Here is a 14,981-nt window from a genome sequence, read left to right on the forward strand (position 1 = left end):
GCAATTACGTGTATTAAAATCGAAAAGCACACGGAACTTGTTGGTTTTTAATTAACAAATTACATCGTTCTATCGATGTTAATATTTTCGAGAGAATTTACTTTAGATGAGATAATTAATTAAAATTTTATTTTTTCTAAACAGAGAAAGAGAGAGTTGGTCTCTGAACAGCGTAGAACGTGGATAATGAGATTAATCATATGGCAGCGAGTTGTGTATCTTCCTTCATCCTCCACGTTAAAAAATTTCCAGGGATCAATCATTCAGAAAATAAAATACGTCGACCATCATTACACGGAATTCGCGTTATCCTCGTTACGAACCGTGACTGTTTATCGATCAGGAAGTCTAGTCTCGCGATTCCCTGTAAAACATAATGAATGCTGACCATCTGTCGTGGAGCAATTAAATCTCTTAAACTTATCCCCCGACTTATATTGAGTTTTACCCGTTGCGTGTCCATGCCGGGTGGCAACAAGAGCGCGGAGGGTCGCGGGACGGTACGCGACCTTCGCGAGCGTCGGGTCACCAAAGGGTTGGCGGACCCAAAGCGGCACGCGTGTAAATTCGCATATCGCCCTGCGTGCAGCACCCTGGCTGCCCTGGAATGCGAGGGGCGATGGCGACGAAAGGGAGGAGGGGGGCAGGAGGAGGCGCGGAGGTGGCTACAAATTGCATCCATTACTCTTGCAGCCGCGCACCGCACCCCCGATCCTCCGCACCGCGGCGCGGCATCGGGCGGCCACGCGCGCGGGGCGCGCGCTCCTCGTTGCGAACGGCGTGGCGGCGTCCGACTATTGTGTATGAAATGATTATGGTAGCGCGCGGTATGAGGTCGCGGGGTCGCGCGAAGCCGTACGTCACTTAGATTGGCCCGTTGGCAGTTACAAAAGGCGGGAGGCGCGCGCGGACGACGCGATTATGCGCTATACGGCGCGCGTCGATGTCGGAAGCTGCAGAGAGAGAGAGCGTTCTCTTTCGCGGGACCACCGCGCCGCGCCGGTCCCGCGACGGCTGTCGTCGAGAGACCGTTTGAATTTATGGCCGCGCTCACGTTTTCGCGTTACTCTTTGCCGAAGTATGTAGGACTAGATAGAGCGGCATCTCTCTGCCGCCCGCAACAATGGAAAACGCCGTGCGCTAACCCGTTGAAGTGAAGTTGACGGCGAATTTCGTTGCTATCTTTATATTGTGCAGGACGATCGTGTCGATGAAATATTGCGCTCCCCCGGTCTCCCTTTCCGTATTTCGCGTAACGTACGGCCGCGCCGCGACAAGGAAAATCTTTTTGTCTTCCGCATCGCAGCATTTAAATAATTTACGCTGGGAATGGAGATTAGCTCTGCAAAAAGAGATCTGCTTTTTTTACACGACTACACTGATTTGCAATATGCAGTTGCATCTTTTATATATATAGCTATTTATTTTTTTTTACATCGATCGGATATTAATACACTAATAATCGTATTATAGTTTTGTATTAATAAACTAGATTTGTTTGACAGATAAAAAAACGAATAATTTTTAGAAAGATTACATTCTTTAAATCAAGACTAAATAATATACATATGACACATATGTACCAGTAAGAGTTTTCTTCATGCAAATTTAAGTTCGTAAAGAACGCATAATTATAGACTCAATGAGAGCATGTCAACGTTTAAATAATGACGATGATTCTTTTTCTAGCAAATTTTTAAGTCCAAAAGGACGAAAAGAGAGAAAGATAGAAAGAACTAGTTTAAGCTTTTTTCCTTTCGGAAAAATTAGCCTTTTCAGCAATTTGTAACATATGATATTTAAATGCAAATGAAAAGAAGTAAAATATTTTCGGACCACACGAAACTTTTTGAAAACAGGAGAATTTTAAACCCGAAAATTTTCCTGACTCTGAATTCCTGACTTCTTGAAAAAATTCGCTGGTTTTTTACTTTTTTTAAACTTTCTAAAATTGGTTGGCTCTTTTATATTTTATATATGTAGGGCAACGATTACTTAAAAATATAAGATCACGTGTAATCTATCAAGACATTTTCGCGAATAATTAGTTCTACAAAAAGAAACCTATTTTTTTGCACGAATATACTCTGATACACTTAAAATATGGAATATTGCATCTTTTTTATATACAGGGATGTTTTTTTGCATTGATTGGATATTAATACACTAATAATAATACCTATATTTTTATATGAATGCAACATATTAGTAATTAATTTATTGCTGAAATATGTATTTTAAATCTTCGCTTATTCTTCTCGAAGATTTGGATATCTTGCAATGATTCTAATCAACCAATGAAGACGTATAAATTATGATGAGGTAGTTAAATTAAATCGCTATACCATCCCTTACGCGGTGCAGCGCGCGGCGCCATTGAGAGCGGCCGGCACATTCAAGCCCGCGCGCGCCGTATTGAACGCCAGCCACATTTCGAGCCGGGCATTTCAACAGAAATGCGGAGTCCTTTTACGTTGCATCGCGCCCGTCCGAGCACTACCGTCCGGTCAATCCGTCTGCGGACGTCGCGACGCCCCTCTTCCCGCCTTCATCCCTGAAAGAGGAAGGGAGGCATGGCTGAAGGCTCGCACAAAGCCGGGCTTGCTTAATAAGTGCCTACCTCTTTTTTTTTTGCGTTTCAGAGCTCGCCCTTCTCTACGCCGCGTGCGGGGTAAACAAAAGGACTTCCGTCGACAAAGGGCCCCACCACGATTAGCCCCCGCGGGCCCTTTCGCGGCAACCCAGCGCGAATTCGCGGATTCCTTTTTTTCGACCGCGGGATTAGCGGGATTAAAAGAGACGGCGGCTAACGCCACCGCCGGCGCTGTTATTTATCAGTTCTTTCATCAGGATGCGAAGAAATTGTCGGCTACGTTATTGTCGGGATGCCAATTATCTTGACTATTACTTTAATTACTATGCGGTGTACGTGGATCAGCTCTACGTGTTGATTACGCTTTGAAAATCCTTTACTAAAACTTACCGAGAGAGCTTATTAGGAAAATTACGGCTCGACTAACTTGAGATCGTAAAAAAGAGGAAAATAGAACAGCGAAACGGAACAGCGAAATGTAACGAAACATTGTTCAATGGGCAAGAAATATATAAAAAGGATATTTTCTATGAGGAGCCGGAACATATTGCGGCAGAAACGTTATGAAGAGACGCGGGGAGAAATGAAATGTTGGAAAGATGGAAAGTAACCGTAAAAAGTTGAGAAAGGGAAATATGGAAGGTATAAACGGTAAAGAACGAAAAAAATGGTAAAATGCTAACAGGAAAAATGTGTCGGGTTTGCGACGCTAATGATGAATACACGTTAGGAAGAAATAGGGATGGAAAGCGCGATTTTTATTTCACGTTTACCGGGATATGCGCATGCGGGAATGACATACGGGACGACGTAGAGAATTATCTACGTGGAACTGAAATACGTCGGAAAAATTACTCCCCGCGGTAATTCCATTAACCCCCTCGGTAGAAGAAAGGTTAAACAAGATGGAGGAGTAAAATATTTGCCGGATAATTTATACGACGCGGCCTCAAAGTCGACCGCGACGAACGATCCATCCGTTAGAGAGGCCCGGGAAGACACCCGGTAGCGCCCGCTTGTTTCGCTCTACGGCCAAAGCAAGTTTTAACTGCGGCTATAAATAACGTGGCGCAATTAAAGGGGCCCGACCCCGGCAAAGAGTGTAGCGAAACGATGGAAATGATGTCGTGTCGTGGGCTAATAGCGTAATGCGTGCATGTCGAGTCTAGCCGGGGCCGAGTCGAGCCGAGCGAGTCGCACTGGCTGGTACGAAACTCACCCGGGGCGCGCTTTTAACGGTCGAACTTGTAACCGCGCGTGTACACGGCGATAACTTCCACCGTCCTGCGTTCCGCGAGCGTAGTATACGAGGATCACAGGCCGCGCCGACCTGTCTCACAACTGTTGTTTTTTATTTTACTTAATTGGCTTCATCTATACTTATGGAATATCTGCCTGCGCGCATCAGTTCTATTTTCTTTTACCGATAACTCCAAAATGAAAAACAAAATCAATACGCCTCTAAGAAGGTATTTTTTTCTGCTCACGACTCACACACACATAAGAGATTGAAAATAAAAAATCTTCCGCGAATTAATCTTCGATTTAACTATCGCGACGATAATGGAGATTGCTCTACCCTTAGAATTATAATTTCAAGAGAATGTTGCAGAGATATTTCAATTTTGAGGAAATTAGATTTATAATACGATCATGTTTGCATAAGATAAATCAATTCGAAGACTGCAATGATAAAAATAGACTATCTTTAAAATAATCTGTATATATTAATTCTAATGCAAAAGAAATGAAATATATTAATTATTAAGCTACAAAATTTTTAAATCTGTATTTGTATTATGAGTTGTCTAACTAAATATTTATTGCTTTATTGTGCAAGCTAGTGAAACATTTGGCCTGTTCGTTTTCACTGCACTTCTGAACTAGTGCAATAAGTTAGAATGAAACAAATATACTTTTTATAGTTCAGAAGTGCAGCGAAAACGAACAGGCCAATTATCAAATTATATTAAGAAATGTATATTATATCTATATATATATATAGATTAACCCTCCGTCTGTATACATTTTTTTGCACTGTTAGACCATTAGATCCATATTGGGTCTGTCACGTTTGACTATTTTCCTTTACCTTAAAGTATTTAGAAAAATCTGAAAAAATTTATGTGACATCTGTCTACATTGTAGTTGACGATTTTATAGTCATTTTGATAATCATCGTTTATTTAACGTTTTCTGGCAGACTCGCAAGTTTTACAATTACGAGCAGATACCATTTTGGCTCGCCGTAGACCCACGTATACAGACGGAGGGTTAATATAAATGTAGTTTAGATATTGCTACGCGGTTAGGTATTTTGCGAGATTTATCGGCCTTGTGTAAATTCCATAATAAAATTATCGTTCCGATACGATTGAATATCGAAATATGCCCGGTCAAGCCCACGTGCAACATTAATTACTCGATCTGCAAGATCATAAATAAATTGATGAATTAACAATTTGGCATCCCTTGTGATTAACGGCTCGCGGTTATAAAATTAATAGGCCATATTATCAGCGATTTTCACAGTCTATCAATTATTCTTGACATTACTGAATAATAAAATAATCGTTGTCGCAATAACAAACCAAATTATTAAATTAACTCCTTTGGTTATAATTTAATATAAAATACAATATTTTTTATAAATATCTGAATGGTAAACAAATTTCCATCTAATTAAATAAATACCCAGCATTCTTTAAACCTGTAGACGAATATTTTAATTTATTGCACTCCTGTGCATTTGAGTGTTTAATTATTTTGTAAATTAAATGAGGAGTTATTTTTCTTTCTGCTCAATGCAGATTCTATTTAAAAAATAGTTATAATATAAATTATTATTACGATAAAATTCATTATATATTACAAAGTAGCACAAATTGTACAAGTTAATTCAACATATGTATGTTTGTAATTAATATATGCATTACAAATTGTAGCAAATAATTAATTTATATAGATTGCAATATGTAGAAAAATAGTAGAATATTAAGATTTTAATTTGAAAATAATAGAAAGGTATTCCAATTTATAATAAAATATCTCGCTTTTTCTTCAAGTAAACTGTGCCATGGCTTCTGCGATGTATTCTTATATAGTTTATGTTCTCCTGATTAATGTCAAGAATGATTTTATCTGTCGTAAGGTTTACATTTTTAATATGAAATTTCTCTGCAGCATTAATTCTTAAATTGTTGATCTGTTGAAGCAAAATCTGCTTAAAATTAAATACTTGAAATTCGATAAGGATATAAATTGTATAATTTATGCATCTAAAATTTAAATTAATTATTTATTTAAATCGCATATTATTTTCATAAAATTCAATCTAAATTCGCCATAAGATGGCCAAGTTTTTTAAAGGTTGCTAAAACGCCTTATTAAAAATTATACGCACTACTATAATTAGTTCTTTTTGCTTTTCAGATAAAAACATATAAATTTTCAGACAGATAAATTTTGTTCCGATATTATATTACGTATATATACTTACTAAATTGTTCAAAAATACGTGTCCGCGTGCTTAAAAGTCGTAAAGTAAAATAAAGTCCGATTATTCTTAGGAAAAATCTACTTTACATCATTCGTAGAACATTACAAAATTCGTAGAACGATCCACCGCAAATGGGTTACATCGTTATTGAGTGCATTAACGCTAACGGATCATTAATACGAACGCGCACGTGAAAACACCGCGAAAAATCCGCGAGCGGCGGGGCGATGTCCGCCGTGACGTCGCGACGCTGTCGGCGACGAAACGTCACAGACAATGCTCGTTTTATTACGAAGTTCGGCGACGGAGAAACGGCCGATTATTATTCGCCTCGCGTTGTCATATTCCATTAGCGTCGCTGCCTGTTACAGACTCCGCTCAGCTTCGCTCGCGCTCGCGCTCGCGCTCGCGCTCGCTCTCGCCCGCGCCGCGTTCGTTCTCGCTCTCGCATTCGCTGTCGCTCGCTCAACCGCCGGGCGGTTAGTTCGAGGAACAATTCACAACGCGATATAGGAATCACCCTTCAACCGCGTGCTGGAGATGACATCGATACTCGACTTCCTCTGTCTGTCTCTCTCTCTCTCTCTCTCTCCTTCTCTGCCGTTCTCTCACCGTGTCTCTCTTTCTCGTTCTCTGTGTCACTGCTCTCTCTCTCTCTCTTTCCCCCCTCTCTCTTGCTCTCGCGCGCGTTACTGCATCCGCATACACCCGCGTATCGACTAAACTTCGCGGCGACGCCGACGCCCGCAACGATTAGCTGCGTCGCGGTGGCGAATGTCGGGAGTTTCGTTCCGCCGCGCTGCATTTAACCCCTTGACGCCCGGATTTTCTCTTCCGCCGCGCGTAGAAGTGGATTACCAATAAATCAATCCGCGTGGGCATTTCGATCCGCGGGAAATTAAATCAAGAAAAACAATTGGCGAAAGCGATTGGCGCGCTTGCCGATCGCCCGCAGTGTTCTGCGACGAGCGATTGCACCAGCTTCATTGCATTATAAACGGCGAGAGAGCGAGTTCAAACTTCGTTCACGCAAGAAAGCACTTGAATTTTCTGGTTCTTGGTAGGTCTGCACGTTCTTAGACGCCAATCTATTGGGCACTTGACTGTCAAAAAACCACGTAAGCAAGACGCAGGCTTGAAAAATACTGCACGAAAATATCGTGAATTACCAATATCTTGATAAAACTGTCAAAAAATGCACGAGGTGATTATTATATCAACACAGACATCTGCGCTTCCTGCCTGCAGTTCCTGTTGGTCTGAATTTCATTGATTGGAGTATTCTACGGACAATTGGCCAACTCATTTAGTCAATTTTATTTTCACCGAAGCAAAATTTATAATTTTTAAAGACAAAATAAATGAGAATGCAGCTTTATAAAACCGGTATTTAACGTGAAACCGAAGATTGACTTTGCTTTAGCTCTTCAAGCAACCTTATTCAGCGTCTTCAGTGGCTTCGTGAGATACTCTTAGCTCCTCTTTCTCTAATAAATCAACCCTTTCTCCTCCACCTTCTCAAAGTGCAACAAACATCTACCAAATCATCAATTTTCGGACGGCCTCATGAAATGCTCGCGGACCGACGTGTAAACAATTTGCGCAAGTAGCCGCGATAATGGAGGAGCAGAAGGATGAGGGGGATGAGGATAAGGTACAGGGCGGTGGCGCCGGAGAGGAGGGGGGTGTTTGGTTAGCTCACACAAAGGACGAAGCGCACCGCTGCGCACACAACGGAATCAGCCCGCTACTCTAACAAGGAACATCCACAAACTACCCCTCTGCCAAGGGGTTGGAATGGCGAAGGGATGGTGGAAGGGGTTTGCTACAGGACCTCAACGGTTTGCGGAACGTCCGGAAGTTAGCGACACGGATACGAGCAAACGTCTTGCAGGAGTAGCGGGCGTGATGGAAAATGTTTTCGGGATGAAATGATTTGTGGCGGGGAAAGGGTGTGTTCCTGAATTTATGATTATGCTCTAAAACTTTATCCAAAATAATTGCTAGTTCCGATTTCAACGAAAAGAAATATATTATTCGCGCGTTCTTATTTTAATTGTTCAGCTTAATATTTTTATATCTAGTTTTTCTAGTTGACTTAATATATAAGAGGAAATTAATATTAAAATCAAGCATGTATATGTATATATATCATCTCTTTTATACACTTCTTTACGCAATATTAATTTTTTTAAACACTATCCGCCTAATTTCCTATTGTCTGTTCTATTTTTATTTGTTTCCCACTTCTTCCATCTCATCGCCAGAATAGAAGGACAATTGAATTGTGAAGAACTAGTTTCTTTTCTTTTATATTAGTTTTTCTTCGTTCTATCGCTTTTTTCCCCACTTTCCTTGTCTTCCCTCCTTTTTACCCTTTTCTCCTCCCTCCTCTTGACACTTCCTTATCGGTTCTGCCGTTCCATCTTCTTGCCTCCGGCAGGTATCACTATCTTCGTTCTTTGGCATTCTATATTTCTTCCTCTCTCGATATCTCTAAACACCCTCGATTTCAGAAGTGTACCATCACGTATCGCCTCGCTGCGTGCGGCTCCTTGACGTTTGTTATGCGATCGTCCAAGTCAAGTTGTAACTTGATTCCTTATCTTTCTTGCGGAAACGCAATTGCATTTGTCACAGAGTGCGCGCGATTGTTCTCGCAGCTCTTAATGACTCCGTACAGTTCGCGGCTTCTGATCTACGTATCTGTCATGTTGCTGACGTCCGGAGGAATTATCGTACGTACGCGATCGTAAGCCGCCACAGCGCAGAACAGCGCGCGGATCAATATCCCTGCACACCTGTTGCGCGACTTTTGAATCACTCTGTACGATGAATACGGCGACCGACCGTCTCAGTTACCGCCGCGACGAAAACAAGAAGAAGAATGCGAAATCCTTGTCGCTTGATCGCCCGCCGCGCGCAACGTCGCGGCGCATTCATTATCAATCTCGCTACGGGCTGGCTCAAAGGCAGCGAAATTAATAACTGTTTGCGGAAACGCTGAGCGGAAACTTCGCGCTTCGCCGTGGCCATCTTCGTTTTATTAATCCGCGTAAGCCGCGGGCGGACTGCGGAGCGGTGCAGCGCAACGATGAGAGCGCACTTTGCGTTTATTATCGCCGGCGCAAGCCCTGCGTCGTGTCCGCGAGTCGATACTCACAATCTGCGCCACTCATTATTATGCGACGCATTTATTTTTCAAGTAAACGCTGATATGTCTGGATAAACCGTGAATTTTTCACGTAATATATCTGAAAACGAGCGTAACGAGGTTTCGAAAACTTAATCTACATACATCTTTTCCATATAGCCAAGATAAAATCAATATTTGCTGTGCATTTTATCAGATTTTAGATAAACTTGAAATAGACTTGAGTTTGTTAATTAATTAGCTAATAAATCATATTAACAGATCTGTAATTATAATGTAGTACTTAATAAAAAATGAATATATCTTTATATAAGTCCAATTAATTAATATAATACATTTAATTAATCATTTGACACTTTCTATTTTATTTTTGTGTAGTTTTTTTAATTATTTTTTATTCAATAAACCGTTGTGTTTTTAGATGTGAACATGGTGGCCGAGCCAAAGCCTCACCAAACTGGACGCAAGCGGCAGAACGTCTCCAAAACGGGCAACGACTGGTAATTAAATTTTTACATTTCACGTTTTAAATATTTCTTCTATAAAGTAATGAAGCAGCCTGATCATATTTCATCTATTACATATCTGTTACACGGGATATGAAAGAATATCTTTACCTTTACATAACTTTGCATATATTGCACGAAGATTGCGTTTCCGCGAAAAATTGAGCCTTTCTAAGCACTGATACGCCATAAATTCATTATACGTGCACGTGTACATGGCGTCGTACGTAACGCCCGGCGTTATGAAGCTATCTCATGTATTTGTACGAATTTGCCAACAATCTACGCAAAGTAGATCCCGGTGTTCTTTGGCACGTAGTTGCACCATCTTATCTTATCTGCTCGATTTTTCCCAGCGCGGCGCGTATAAATCTTCCAGTGAGAGGAGTTTCATTCAAAGGACCGCTTTATCCCGGCCTTAAGGTGCCGACGAACCCTAAACTCGATGTATAAACCCGAAAGCGCCGAGAGCGTATTTTACGCGCGGAACGTGACCGTGAATTTACGAACGGTCGCATGTTTGCGGAAGTTAACTTGCGCGAGATACACACACGGAATAAAGAAAAAAACCGTAATTGCATTGTATTGCGCACGTAAAGGTCCCTTGTGTCTTGATGGACAATTTTAAGTCACACGTTGCGATTTCATGTAATAATGATAATATAACAGTAAATATAATATGAATTATCGAGAAATATTGAAAAGATTATACGAAATAATTTACGGAATTATTAAACACTAAAAAATGTAGTGTTTTAGACACAAATTTAGAAAAGTTATATATTTCAATATATCTAAAGAATTATTACTGATTATAGATTTCTAAGAGTCTGAGTAGATATAGCTGATTTCTATAGTCGTACATATTATATGTTAATTCCTCTTATGTAATATTGAAGCTTTCTATCTTCATGGGCAACAGACCATATATTAAAATTAAAATTAACATTAACAGCCTCGTCAAGAAGTGTGTTCTTTTTCACGCATTGGTTAAGAATTTAATTGAGGCTGTGTTTTCAGTAATCCGGTACAATGCTCGACACGGGAAGTATTTCTCCGCAAGTGGAAAAAAAAAGAAACGGCGGAGACATTCTCTCTAACAGCTGATGCATTATCCACGACAGATCGTGGCAAACGTCGATACCTTTTCACGAACTAAGTCGCGTATCTTCCCTTTTCTCCTTTTGCCAGCTCTCCGCCATCTTTTCTTTCTCTTTTTCGGTTTCTTCCTCTTCTGGAAAAAGAACTCGACTATTTTCCGAATGTGCCAATTTAATTGATGCCAATTTTCGGTTGCACACGACGCTGCAATTTTGAACTTTTAAGGTTGCAATAAAAAGATGATTTTGATACAAATAGTATAAATTTTGATATAAACGATACAAATGTCAATTTTGAAGCATAATTAAACGTAAGTATCGCCCCTTCTTTTGTTAATTAAAAATTGATCTTGAAATATATTATCTCTCAAATAGATAATATTAAATTTACGCTAAAGTCTATTGTTTCTAATTTTTCAAAGAATGTGCTGATTAAAAAAAGAAGAAACAGTTAAAACTAGATATAATTAATCTACATTAAGATTAAGCTATAAATAACTGAAATATTCAATCATATTGAAATTAATTTTCGAGCAAACTTCGGGTATAACAAACTAAACATGAAACAGTTTCACAGATTAGTTAAACTTTGTTTTGTACAGTAAACGCTACGTAAGCATACATTTACGTAGAACAAGGGTGAACAACCTAAACATCAAAATGATTCTATATACCGCTGGAATTAAAATTAATTGAGGTAGTGTAATAACGATATTACAGCTTAAATATGTAGTTCTTGTGTTTATTCTAAAGCAAATATAATAATGTAATTGTTTTATTTCTATATAAATAATTAAAGAAATAATGTACAAATTATTTTCTAGAAATCTTTGATATAAAATGAGAAGAATATCACGTATACCAACTGAAATTGAAGATGCATTCGTAAGTAGGTATATAAGGCTCGAGTTGTCAAAGCTCAAGAAATTGAGCGGAATGCTGCCATGAATTAACCATCTCACGATGTACTATATAATATATATGTGTATATATAGCCAAATGATTCGACATCAAGATAGCTTTTTTTGAAGAAATACGAAAAACCTGAGGGATATTACGTTCAAGCTAGGTTAGCAACCTCTGATAAAGCGGAAAAAATGGGTCAAAACTGTCAATGCTGGTACTATATTGCGAGATATACGTGCATTATGAATACGTGAGGTTGTTATTGGACATATGTCTGCAAACATAGAAAAAAATTTATGAAAATTTTAGGTGAAATAGCGTGGAATCGTCCATATCGGACATACAATTGGACATACATCTAACAATAAGATAAACTATCGTTCGCGCAATCAAATCAAATTTTTGAAAAGCAAAGTCTCTCGCGGAATACGATAGAAAAACACGACATCTCGAGAACGCCGCAATATCTGCGCGTTGGATTTTTCAGATCTTTCGCCTGTCGCCCTTTTAATGCAGCCGTCAATCTCGCGCGTCCTCATCCTGACCAGAATTCCATCCTGATTCCTGTGCGAGGTCTTCTCACCAAATATCATGCGTCAAAAGCCACTTTCAACGTAAAAAAGAAAAAAAAACGTAGACTTAGAATGCATTGCACAATACTGGAATTCACTCGCGTTTATATTTTATTTATTATTTTTATCGCGCATGAGAGATGTCTCCCAGCTTCTCTTCAAAAAACACCATAACTCAAAAAATGACTTTTTAAATATGTACATTGTGATTTCGGATTCATTTAAATTTCATCCATTAGAACGCAATATCCGAAATTGCAAAAATAATCATGCGTTTGTATAGATGAAAATTCGGACATTTCACGTCACACATTAATCAGGTTAGAGATCTTTTTTACATTAAAAAAATACGATGTACTAAAGACATTTGTTTATATGTAATACGTATAGCTTATGAAACATTTATACGAGTTGCCATTAAACACATCTTCGGATTTATAAATATAACCGACGAATACTGACTCGTGCGCTGGTCTTTTCTAGCAAAAATTTGTGATTACATATCTTGTTTCGCAAATTTTTCAACGTTATTTTACCAACGTGAAATATTCTAACAATAAAATATTAACTGTCCCTGAATTTATATTATTGTTCTCGATATATGCAGCTGTTCCAGTTCTATGGGATGTATTGTATATACACAGTCATAACATGTTAAACGACTTTTATAATAATGCTAGGACAAGATAGAGCGAATTTTAAATAGACAATTTTATGCAGAAATGATTTGACTCACAAAAGTAGGAAATATCAATTATATATGTGAATCAGCAAGGCTGAAACTCTATATTAAAAGGGTGATTAAAGTAACATTTAAAACTGCATACCAATCAGCGATGAAGAGGTCAATTCAGTTTTAACAAACAGATCATTTAGTTCTACATAAAAACCAATATAGCCTTGCGTTTGCGTCTGTTTATTAGAATATTATTACAATTTTTCGATATTTCTAACTTGACAAATGTTTGTACATTTTCAAACCTTTATACAACTCTGTGTGTTTGTTATTTGTTACATTGAATTAAAACATTTAACAGAATATTTAACAGTTATATAATATTTATTTTTGCAAGGAGGTATTATAATATTTTAAAACGGAACCAATCACAGACATCGCATACCCTTCATATTTTGAAAGAATACATAACCGCCGTGTGTCTTTGACGCGATTTAACTTTCCAACTTAATTCATTCGAAAATATTACTCGGCAGGTTAATTCATTTTCTGTGTAAGACTCATCTTCCGCATAATATTTTACGAGCTGAATTATTTCACTCGGCGTGTCCGTTGATAACGCCACTGTCTTGCCACCCATTTATTTCTATTTATCAAGCCGATTTAATTATGAATTCGCTCGGCTCCGTTTATTTAAACGGAGACGCGTGTGCGAATAAACGCACGTGTGTAGCGCCGATGTCGATAATCCGCCGGGTCGGCAAAGCCGCGAAAAATATTCCGCCGGCGTTTCCGGGATTCGCGCGAGGTATTCGGGACAATTTCAGGATATCCGCGGGATTCCCGGCTATCCCTGTGCCTTCCCGGGGGCTCCCGGCGTACGTGTTACGGAAGCAAACAGGTCGCTTAACAAGCCGGAAGAACAATAAAAATGCGTCACCTCATTAACCGCTCCCAATTAGTCGCGGGGCAGCGTCGCGCGGCGCTTAATGCAACATGTACCGGGTGTCCCGCGGTGGTTGAGGTGGCACTATAAATATAGATTGTGAGCCTTATTTCTTTTTATTTTTTCTCCCGTCACTATAATTACCACAGGATTAATTACCTAATCCTCCCCACGCCGCAACGCATATAATTTTTAAGATTTTCTTTAAGTAATTAACATGAAAAGTGTGTACACGGCATTATAAGAGAGGCGAAAAGTATTGTTTCTCTTCGGCTTGTATAATAAATATCACGCGTGTTAAAATTAAAACCGATTATATTATACATCGTCGTTATATCATTCCATTCTGCTTTCAAGTGGTTAACATGACAATTAAAATAATTATATAAGATAATGTTGAAAAGGGAGGCGAAACGTCGAATGGAATGTAAGAATAAAAATTTATTATTTTGTAAAATGTATGAATCGAATTCTCCGCGATTCACGCTGAGAGCCTTGAGTAAGATCTTTGAAAACGGGCAGGAAAGCCAAATCCGACCTCGTCGAGACGGGAATCGCAGTGAAACGCGAATATCGCAGTTACGAGAATTACGCGTGAATTGTTCGGCTCGGTTTCGAGTACGCTTCAGCACGCCATTCAAGCAGGATCGCCCGTTCATTGTCCGTCCGTTAATCCTCTTCCCTGCACCCCTCCATCGAGATCACGTGATTGCAGATTTTTAGCGAATCATGCGGCAAGCGCCGCGAAGTTTTAACAACCCATGTTTTTTCGTGTCTGTCATATTCAGTTAGTTACTTCTGCTTATTTGGATATGCATATACCGTCACGTTTCCGCGCGTTTTGTTTATTTATTGATTATATGGCTTTTCAATTATACATTTTTGGATATTTTGAATATCATCTCTTTCGTTTTGTTTAACAGAAGCAGACTTTCAGAAGCAGACTCGTAATTTTGAAAAGTTTAATTGACGTTCGAATGATTAAGTTACATATTAAATACGCGTTAAGAAAATTTTATATAAAATTGA

The 14,981-nt window shown here is 39.1% G+C and overlaps 1 protein-coding gene across 1 annotated transcript in view; it reads left to right on the forward strand.

Moving 5' to 3' along the window:
* LOC112460765 overlaps positions 1 to 14,981 on the forward strand; it is a 136,193-nt gene that overhangs the window by 87,654 nt on the left and 33,558 nt on the right. Inside the window, exon 6 of the mRNA XM_025025600.1 lies at positions 9,668 to 9,746. Within this exon, the coding sequence (XP_024881368.1) occupies positions 9,668 to 9,746 (79 nt within the window). The remainder of the gene's footprint in view (positions 1 to 9,667; positions 9,747 to 14,981) is intronic.

Source organism: Temnothorax curvispinosus, unplaced genomic scaffold (genome assembly GCF_003070985.1).
Source record: "Temnothorax curvispinosus isolate PA1 unplaced genomic scaffold, ASM307098v1 QBEX01010801.1, whole genome shotgun sequence".
NCBI classification, from domain to species: Eukaryota; Metazoa; Arthropoda; class Insecta; order Hymenoptera; family Formicidae; genus Temnothorax; species Temnothorax curvispinosus.